Source organism: Atta colombica, unplaced genomic scaffold, assembly GCF_001594045.1.
Source record: "Atta colombica isolate Treedump-2 unplaced genomic scaffold, Acol1.0 scaffold248, whole genome shotgun sequence".
In the NCBI taxonomy this organism is placed as follows: Eukaryota; Metazoa; Arthropoda; class Insecta; order Hymenoptera; family Formicidae; genus Atta; species Atta colombica.
In genome coordinates, this window is record NW_017259346.1 from 656,972 (window position 1) to 667,690 (window position 10,719).

General features: G+C 33.9%; 2 protein-coding genes across 8 annotated transcripts in view; one reads left to right on the forward strand and one right to left on the reverse strand.

Moving 5' to 3' along the window:
- The window catches only part of LOC108688917 (alpha-1,6-mannosyl-glycoprotein 2-beta-N-acetylglucosaminyltransferase), a 22,020-nt gene extending 12,975 nt beyond the window's left edge, over positions 1 to 9,045 (forward strand). For 4 of the 7 annotated variants that reach the window (XM_018195461.1, XM_018195463.1, XM_018195462.1 and 1 more), the window contains exons 3-10: positions 1,607 to 1,636; positions 3,529 to 3,609; positions 4,099 to 4,276; positions 4,653 to 5,075; positions 5,162 to 5,471; positions 6,008 to 6,319; positions 7,079 to 7,329; positions 7,597 to 9,045. In XM_018195461.1, coding sequence (XP_018050950.1) covers positions 1,630 to 1,636; positions 3,529 to 3,609; positions 4,099 to 4,276; positions 4,653 to 5,075; positions 5,162 to 5,471; positions 6,008 to 6,319; positions 7,079 to 7,329; positions 7,597 to 7,825 — 1,791 coding nt within the window. In that variant the 5' untranslated portion in view covers positions 1,607 to 1,629 and the 3' untranslated portion in view covers positions 7,826 to 9,045. The remainder of the gene's footprint in view (positions 1 to 1,606; positions 1,637 to 3,528; positions 3,610 to 4,098; positions 4,277 to 4,652; positions 5,076 to 5,161; positions 5,472 to 6,007; positions 6,320 to 7,078; positions 7,330 to 7,596) is intronic. The other 3 variants (XM_018195465.1, XM_018195467.1, XM_018195466.1) reach the window with 3 other exon arrangements.
- A 26-nt stretch (positions 9,046 to 9,071) lies between these two features.
- The window catches only part of LOC108688918 (protein D2-like), a 1,898-nt gene continuing 250 nt past the window's right edge, over positions 9,072 to 10,719 (reverse strand). The window contains exons 2-5 of the mRNA XM_018195469.1: positions 10,591 to 10,700; positions 10,294 to 10,414; positions 9,618 to 9,831; positions 9,072 to 9,531 (exon numbers count right to left, since the gene is read on the reverse strand). Of these exons, the coding sequence (XP_018050958.1) occupies positions 9,393 to 9,531; positions 9,618 to 9,831; positions 10,294 to 10,414; positions 10,591 to 10,700 (584 nt within the window). The 3' untranslated portion in view covers positions 9,072 to 9,392. The remainder of the gene's footprint in view (positions 9,532 to 9,617; positions 9,832 to 10,293; positions 10,415 to 10,590; positions 10,701 to 10,719) is intronic.

The window sequence follows — 10,719 nt, forward strand, 5'->3', positions numbered from 1 at the left end:
TCTTCAGGGACAAAGTTTTCGAGGTGTGACACGAATTTTTCACACGGTCAATCTAATATTATTATTCTACTTTTGATAAAAAAATCTAAAAAAAGAAATTTTTAATAAACAATAAAGTGTATGCAAAATAAGATGGCAAAGTAAGATGAAGCTGTACATATAGTGAAGAAAATTATATTATAGAGAAAGATTGTATTGTTGCATTCCGCTGTCACTTTGAAGGTGAAACGAACATTAATGCGTTATCATAGGCATCTTTGCACACGGAAGCCATGCGTTTACCTTCAATTCGCGATGTTGCGGGGTATTCATTGCCTTACAAACTCTTTATGCAAATGCGCGCAATTCATGTCACACTTTGCTTGATTGAAAAAGATGTGCCTATTAACTTATCATATAAGTTTCTTATCTGCAGTAAGCATCTGCGCTATTGTCATATCGCTTGACAATAAATGATAGTATGTGATAATTTGGCGATATTCATGCACATACATCGACAGGCAGACAACACTGAAATTGTTATCTCAAATAATACCAGTAATGTAGTGTTGGTAATAATTAAACTGTTAGTAATAATTAAACTGTAATATTATGCAGTCGTACAGATTAAAATATAACTCTATATATATGTGTGTGTGTATATATATATATATATATATATGTATATTTGTTCAATTAAAACATATGCAGTTAGATAAATGCGTGGAAAAAGATGCTTCTATGCGTACTTGTCATATCTCAACATTTTTATCATGATAATGTATTCTTGAATTTGACAAACAGTTTCGAAAAATTTCAATACATACATATGCTAAGTGAGTATATATATTCTGGCAGAAGTTGACAAACAAAGTAGTTTACGGAAGAAAATGATATTAAAATAAAAAATTTAATTGCAATTCGGTGAATGAAACGCTCCAATTTTTATCATCATGCAATTATAGGAACTGTAGTTATATTTCTTAAAAGAAATTATATAATTAAGACATCAGATTCTTACGCAATTGCATATTTTCTTAGAAAGCAGTTTAGGAAGTAAGATCAAAATAGAAATGTCTTATAATGCATATTTATTTGTGCATATTTGTATATTTTGTATATATTTTTATATTTTATCTACATAAAAAATTTGATATCTAGATTATACAATCTTTTTATGAAGTGGAATAGTAATCGCTTTGTTCACTGAATCTTTTTTTTGTAATCGATTACATAAATGTTCATTACATAAATGTTCAAAATGTAGAGTTTTCGCTCGTATTTCAAATGTGTCTCAGTGGGATTTCTGACAGTATTATTACACAATCCGTGGTCGCATGTTGTTGCATTTGCACGAAATACAAAGTATTCTGCGGTTTAACGTATACTTATTTGAACTTCTCCTTCGTGCAGCGTTCATACAGGAAACTATCGAATCGTGGTAAAAATAATAAAGAATTAATAAATATATTTACAGTCTCATCTTAATTTTGCTCAAAAAGCAACTAGTGTATTTTTATTTTTGTCGACTGACTTTATTTTAATACGCTCGTGTTATTTAAATTTATTTATTTGTCCTGTGTTTCATGAGACGACTCACTAATATTTCACGTGAATTCTGTTTTAGGATGCTCTCCTAGAAATGACACTATGAAAGGTGAGTGAACAAATAGCCTAAGGCTTGCTTGTTAGTCAAAACGATTTCTAAACGATGTTATACAAGATGATCCACTTAATTTTTCCAGAAGCTAATGATAAAACTTGTTTTTGATGTAAGTACTAAATGTTTCTCGAAACCTTTTATAGAATAACTGAAATATCATTATTGAACCTTTCAGAAGGGCAAATACATTTGACATTTTCTTGGAAATTCTAGATAATACAATATTATAGATAGAATATTATAGATAGAACATCTCATAAAATATTTTCTCTCGTTCTCATTTTAATATTCTTGCATGTAAAATAGCAAGTTCATCTACATAAAATATAGTTACGTTAAAAAACGTAATTCTATTTATTCCGTTAAAAATATGTACGATTATTAAAGTGAATTTATTGAACCTTTGCTAATCTTATCGTAATAAATTTTTAGTATATTTTAAATTAAATTTGGTTCTTGAACATAAATTATACAAATATAATTATTTTAAGAGAGTCTTTTAATTACAACGATACACATAATGCAGTTCTAAAAATAACATTGTGTTTATATATAGTCTGCATTGTTGAATCTCAGTAACGGTGGGTTAAAACATTGAAATGTATTGTTCTGAATTCAATAGCGGTAGCTCTTTTGTTATATGTATATAAAAGATTTCGATTTTGGAGCACCAAGGAGGGTATTTTATTTCTAACATTCTCCTAGAAAATTTGCGATACCTTTATATCACTCTGTGTAAAGACGGCACAAAGAGATATGACCACTTGATGAGTGTTCAAACCTATATACACATCTCATCATGTAAAATGGAATGTTGTATACAATGGGATGACAATGTTACGTATGATAATACACAGTCGAGTTACATAAAATTCGTTATATAATTCGTTATATACGCGACATGTTTGCGTTTGTCGAATATTTGAGAAATGGTAGCACGATTTGTAATTCCGTTCGCGCGATTCATGTATATGTTACTCGTAATACTGTTTTAATTTTGTATAGTACGTGAATATAACCGAACTCCAAGCAACGTGACCATTTGCCAGCCAAATATTCGATGAATACATAAATATAAGTTGCATACGCATATATAGCATTACATGTCGACCTCATTGTCCTGATACGTCTCACAACTTGAATATTTATTAAATGGACCGTTTGCAACATCGATTGCATTGATATCACTTTTACGTAATTATACCACATTATGATTATATATTTAAAGCACTATTTAAAGCGTTTCTTTTTATTAAAATTGATTCTTTAAATAGGGGGACATAGATTATTTTGGAAAATGGATATTTATTGTAAAATTTAAAGTTTTAAAATTTTATATTTTTTTAAAAATCTCTAGTAAATTAATGCCATATTTAAGAAAGATATAGAAAAATAAAACTCCATAAAAAAAAATATTATTTATATTCAATACAGAATAAAAAACACAAAATACTTTCATAATTATTTTCTCGAGAATTAATGTAATTTTGATTTGCGAATTTTGGGCCACCCTTATAATACTTGACATTGTGTGACACTTGATATTTCTATATCGATTCTTTAATTATCTTATGAATTGAAAATGCGGCAGTAATCGCAGTGAATGTAGTTTATATCATAAATATATTGGGTGATGTTTAAAGCATATCAAATATATTATTTATTAAAAAACTTAAAATATTACTGCGAGAATTTTATATTATTCTATGCAGTTATATAAGTATCTTTACAATATCTTTTTATGTTTCGTTTTTTTTTTTTTACAAATATCGTAATTTGAAATGAAAAACAAAATGGAACACTAGATAAATATGCGAGAGGAAAATTAGTTCACTATCGTATACTACTTTTGTTTAACATTATCGGTAACTTATCTATATGTGCAGGAAAAGCTCACGATTCGTCTATACAAGGTTTTGCGAAGCAGTACCCCGGCTGTACACTATATACCAGAAAAAAGTCGGGAGGTAGGTTTATAACGATATGCCATCATTCATACATAAAGTATTAGATCCGAAGATATGGCATCTACGTTTTTTCGTTATATGAAAGTAATTTTTTTTTATTTCAATTGGAATCGATAAAATTCAGTTGATTTTATGGAGAAATCGTAATGAAAATTATAATAAATATCGAAAAAAATTTATTTGGATCTACTTATTTGTTAAAAAATTGTTAAAAACCTATAAAACAATAAAATATGGTCTTTATGCTACATAAGCCAAATTATTTGTTGTTTTGTTTTTTGCAGTTAGTTTCAGGGTACATTTATAATTAAACTTTTTTTTGGTTGATATTATGATATAAGTAACATCTTACATCATGACTGATATTGGTCTTTTTTAACTGATACTTGTTTAGCAATCTACGAAATTTTGATATTGTACAGCCATCCTTAACGAAGACTATCTCTTAGAATAGAAGATATGAACAAATATTAAAAGATATGTTCATAGGATCAGCGATCGCTGGAGGATCGCGATCGGCTCGCGGAATTTTGAGGACCCTTGTGTTCATCGTTTTGGCTACGTTTCTCTGGCTTCAGCTTCACGTAGTCAGTTTGACTGGTCGAGATGATTCCGGGCAATCGTCAAACGAAACGCTTTTCTCTCTCGTGCCTCAAGAGTTGCACAGGTAATCTCAAGTTTCGCAAAATTATTTTTAATATTACTATAATGCCATTATTATATTTATTAATATTGTTATTAACATATCTTGGACACATGCGCGAGTTTAATTGAAAACAAATTGAATGTAAAGTATGAGATATATAATTTTTTATCTGTTAATTTTGAAGATTTAATATCATCTCCTTTAAGAATTAAATGAAGCAAATCTGTTTTCCTCGAAATATTTTTCATAAATTATTCTTTTTAGAGGAAAGTTTTTAATTATCAAGAATAAATAAAACAAACTTTTAGGGGAAAATTTTGCCGATAAAATAGAGTTAATAAAATTACCTCGATAATTATCTCATCTTCCGTCAACATTTCGCCTTCTATATTTTCAGATTTTTAAAAGAGGGACGTAACTCGTCCACAAATTTGGTGAATTCTAGCTCGGGAGCGCTCACAGAACTGGAAATCGCGGAAATCCGTCATAAAATCGAGCGGGCGAATGCGGAGCAAAGAGTGTACAATGAGGAGGCGTTTGGACCATTGGCCAGCGACGCTCCAATTATAGTTATCCAAGTGCATACGCGGCTCACTTATCTACGGCACCTTATCGTCTCACTGGCGCAAGCTAAGGACATCGAGCAGGCTCTTCTCGTATTTAGCCACGACGTTTGGCATCCAGATATCAATTATCTCGTGCAAAGCGTCGACTTTTGCAGGGTTATGCAGATCTTCTATCCACACAGCATCCAGACTCATCCTCATACGTTTCCCGGGGAAGGACCCAACGATTGTCCACGAAACATTCGCAAAGAACAGTAAATTGTCTTCGCTGTTTGTAATCTATTGAACAATCTTCCCCGAATTTGTCAAATTCAATCGAATTTTATTTTCTCTTTTGCAGGGCCTTAAACTTAAAATGCACCAACGCCAAACACCCGGACTTGTATGGTCACTACAGGGAGGCGAAGTTTACGCAGACCAAGCATCACTGGTGGTGGAAAGCGAATAGGGTGTTCGATCAATTGTCAGTGACAAGAAATCACACCGGGATGGTCCTCTTTCTCGAAGAGGACCACTACGTCGCCGAAGATTTCTTACACGTGCTTAGACTCATGGAGCGCACTTGTAAGCTCAGTTGCGAGAGGTGCAACGTTCTATCGTTGGGTACATATTTAAAGACGTACAACTATTTTACGGATTTTAGTCGTAAGGTGAGAACTTGTCCGTACTTTTGGCATATTCGTTAATTTGTAATTTTGCTTTGCGCGATGTTTCATGCACAGAATAAGGACGTACGAATATATCGGGCGGGTATTCGTTAATAAGAGGCATCATTTACAGGCGCTCAACAATGCATAGATAATCTATAATAACATTTCTTTAGCGGCTCACACGCATTCATTTACCTCATTCATAATTAGGCATATACAACAACGGCGATTTTCTCACTGGCGCACGAAGTACATCGTTGCTGGCGCTTGTAGCGTGACAGTATCTGGCAAAATTAGCGCGAGCGTTATCATATCCCAATGAAATGCGATTCCTCGCTTACAAACAAGATAATTTTATTTCTCTCACATAGCGTATTTTTCATTCTCTCTGATTCGACACGCAGAAATTCTCGAAGGCGGAAATATCGTGTCATTGCGCATCGTTGCACGTTTACGACGTTAAGCGTATCCGACGTTATCATATGTTCACCATTAGTATGTCTGTGTCGATGTTTCACGCACGCCCGATCCGTTAGTTCCTCGGCGTCGATAGCGCTCTGCAAAAGGAGTTGCTGCGTGGATTAAAACGACAAGAAGCGGCGATGGCGCAGAGGCAGCAAATCGGCAACGGGTTCGTCACCGTCACCGGCAGTGGTAGCGACGGCGTTAATAACGCCGGTGGTAACGCCGCCGTCATCGGTAACGGGAGTACCGGTAGTGGTGGCGGCGTCAGAGGCATCGGCGTCGGCGGTGTGTCATCCATCTACTATCAGAACGCGAATACGATGCAAGCGGCGCCCGGGTGGGCCTTTCAACTCCTGCCCAGTCTCTACAACCACTATCAGAAGGTTCTCCGAATCCATCGAATCCGAATAGCAAAAAGACCATCTATCGTGACCTCGCATCATGTTTTCCTTTTCTTTCTTTTGCTTCGCCTTCCGCCGTATTAGGAAAATGCAAGTAGTTTTCCATCCTCCTCGGTAAACTTTGTCAAACTTTGCACGACTCGCTTCCACCGGTTCGCATCGATCCAGCCAACAAAGGACGCACTGCATGGCGATCGATTGGTGGCTCCGGCTGCTTGACGTTGAATTAGAGAAATCAAGAAAACGCACTCTTTACTCCGTAAAAAGAAAATATAGTGAATTTTATACGAACTCCGTAAACATATTTAATGTTCAATATTAGTATATTCTTATCATGCCAAATGCAGTAGGTGGAACGTCTCTGTAGATGAATTTCCATTTCCTCCAGATAGTAGTGCATGTTCCGAGCATCTATTACCATTACATGTACGATACAAAGTCATAATACAATCGGTCTGGTTGTTACTGTGAGCGTATGAAGTAACTTCGTACGCACGACTGAAGTCATAAGTCGTGTCTTTGGTAAGAATAAATAGAGTAGTTCTGGATTCTTGAGTCTCATAGAATACGGTAGGAGATATTTACGACTAAAATTCTGACTTTGTCTCAACTGTTCGCTTTAGTCGTAGTCACGTTCGAATTAGATTTCCCTCAGTAGATTTTATGTGAAAAAGATATTGCAAAAATTTTACATCAGTACTTAATAACGTCTTTATTCTGGTCTTTATTCTGTTGGAACAGGCGGAAGTTACTCCGTGGATATCTAGCAAGCACAATATGGGCATGGCATTCAATCGTGTCACATGGAACAAGCTACGGAAATGCGCGGCACAGTTTTGTTCCTACGACGATTACAACTGGGACTGGAGTCTGCAGTATATCGCGCAAACATGCGTACCGTCCAGTCGAGGCGCCGGAATAGCGCCTCGCGCTGAATCCGGATTGATCACAATGACAATGAGAGCTCCGAGAGTCTTCCATATCGGAGAATGGCGAGTATCAACTCTTCGCTTATTTTCCATAAATGAGAATTGAGCTTTTACTCTGCAATATCCTTCGCATATCTTCTTTTTATTATTCATGAGCGTTAATATGATGATTAAGGAATGTTTTCTATTTGATGGCATAATTCGATACATGTCGTTCGATCTTTGTTATTCATTAAATGTTAAGAAAGATAGAATGATATTTGTGTTGACTTGTGTTCACTAAGTGGAAAGTAAATTATCATTCTTTTAATTGGATGTTTGCTTTTACAGTGGAGTACATCATAAGAAGAATAACTGTGAATCGACGGCAGTGATAGCGAAAGTCCAAAACGTCTTGAATGCAGCGCGCAATCATTTGTTCCCTTCGCAATTAACGTTAACAATTGCCGGAACGGCGAAGAAGACGAAACTCCGTAAAGGTAATGGTGGATGGGGAGATGTTCGAGATCATCAGCTTTGCTGGAACATGACTATATCTCCAGATTTGGATTTGCCTTGAGAAACCTACAAACTTTGATATTGATAATGATTGGTTCGAATACATAAATTGTGATATGAACTGCCAGTTATTGAATAATCAGGTCTATAGCGGCAATTCTATCATGATAATGAAAAAGATATATTCGACGATACCATTCTAATGGAATGATTAAGGATGTCCAGTAAGAATGATGCAAAGATTATAGGAAAAACTCCGTCGTTGTACGAATCAGATTCGAATTGCGCGAACGTATTACCGTCGCTGCCAGAAACGATCGAAGGCGATTCTAAAACCGCTGTCACTGCCACGAATAGAATATTTCTTGCGAGTAGGAATATTTATAAACGTTTCTTCGAAACAAAACGTAACACTGCATATGCAGACAAGAGAAAACATCTTGATAGTGAGCTCAAATTGGTGCTATTTTGAAAGAAAGTGCAATTCTTTTTTGTTTATATTTAGTTTGCCGATCTGATAAATTATTTATGCCTATTGCACTGATGCGAAACAAGAAGACATCACAAGCTATGCAGCTATAAGTGAATCAGTAAAAGATATATTTCGCGAAAAAAGATATTTGAAGTTATTATAGTATTGACGAGAAAATTTATTTATATTAAATATTGCGCTGTCCACAAATATAGTGTGATAAAAATATTCGTAATAAGCGTTTCTTCAATTTATTTTGAAGCGTCAACGTGACGCGCACTCGCTTGAAAGATGATGTCGTATTCTTGAAGATTATGCGAGAGAATAAGAGAAAAGTGTTGTGTTATATGTTCGATTAGATTGAAACATACATTATCGATATTCTAAAGGCCTACGAGACAGTGGAAATGACAACATGTATTTAATTTCCATGTCGCCGTATAAGTGATATATAAAGACAAAAAGGCTGCACCCTGTACTTCTGTAATTTCGTAATGGAAATAACTTTCTGCTTCCCGACTTATTGTTAGCTTCTGCTCTTTAAGATATTACGCCAGCGGCGTTTATCAGATTCGTAATTTCAATTACGAATTACGCTCATTATTCTAGTCAACGTGTATAACATAACACTAAAACTGCAGGTATTTAATAATCGATTGTAGGAAATAAGTTCATAAGAGTAAGGATTTCACATGTACTACTAGTGATACGCCTCAAAGGCGCATTAACGTCATGTAACGACCTCGGGGATACGAACGTAATGAATGTCTCATGTACCTTTTATATTTATAACAATAAAATAACAGCAATGAAGATAAATAGAATTTCTTAAAAATTTCTTTATCTGCTGGTAAGTAATTCATTTATTTCTGCGTAATTCATTAATTATATTTTTGTAGAAATATATATAAAAAAATTTGTCAAAAATTTTTTAAGAGTTATATCAAGTTACATTAAGAGTAATATCAATAATTAGCCGTTATAATTTTATTTATAATTTCCCTGTATTAAATAATAATACCACAAATTTACGACACTCTTTATGTAATATAATTTCATATATATGAGTAGCGAGATTTAAAATTATTATAATATGAAATTTATATTTTTATTTATGAATTCGAAAATATTTAAAGACTAATTAAATACCATTTAATTAAAGATTCAAACGCTTATGATAAGCAGGTACATTGTCATCGTATTCTGCCACCATAAAATTACCAGCAATCGGGCCCTCCAAATTATACTTTTCCGCAAATTTCTTTATGGAGAACCTCTTTCTTTGACTTCCATCCCTGTAAGCAAGTAAGGTAAAACGTGTTCATCATGAATCATTATCGAGCTATATGATACATGCTATGTCGATAACGTGTTTGCTCACCAAATGCTCAATCTTCTTTCATCAAAGGTAATAGCGCCCTGATTTTGTTTATAAATGAGAAATACATAGCGATGTTTTCCAGTGTTTTTCGGCGGCGCAGGACCGACATATTCTGCCAGGATTTCACCTTTAGCTATGTTTTCTTCCGGTATATTTCCCACGAGCCAGTGTCGGAATTCTCGGTTGTATCCTCCCCTCCTTGGTGCATCAGAATCTATAATAAGATATACCTGTTGTGATATGTAAGAATTTTATAAAAGAAGAAATAACTATAAGAAGAGATAATTGCGAAATGATTGGAAATATACTAAGTCGGAAAATATATTAACAGTTCTAATGATCTTTAAACACACGTAATATAATTTTTGTAATAATTTTCAAACATTTGCATACTTTATATAAGTCTTAACTTAACAATTAGCATGCCAGAGAATCCGCACGCTATCAAGTAGTGGCGGTAGAGAAAACTGGTTTCCGAGACGGTGAAAGTTGAACTCATTGAGAATAGCACGTCTTTATGCGTATTTGTCTGTCTCGCGATTCACGAAATTCTCGCAGCAAGAAAATAAAATGATCTCACTTGATTTATTTTTGATATTTTGCTTTGGAATCTATCTTTGTAAAAATGTATCTAAATATTTTTATAACTAATTTATTCAAACTTTCCAAGTCTCACCCGTCATGACAAGTGTATAGAGAACTCCTCCTTCATGTTTATAATGGATTTCTGGTATCTCATGAGCTTCAGTCGGCGTCAATTCGGTTCCAAAATCGACTACCTTCTTACCATATTTTACCTATGTAATACAAAATCACTTACAGGTAGTTATGATATTGTATTGTACTGTAAGATGTTTAGAAAAAGGTCTTGCTAATAAATATCACTTTAAATATAAAATATAGGAAATATATTAACTTAATATTTTAGCTATACAATAAAAATGTTAGTGAAAATACTTTTGCAAATATATACCTCGATTTTTTCAATTGGTGCTTTGTCTATAATATCGGGTTCGATTTTCGCCTTTTTAAATTCCGATTCTACATCGCCTAATGAAAAATTAATAGCACACAAAAGAATTCCTGAAAAAAAAAAAAAAAA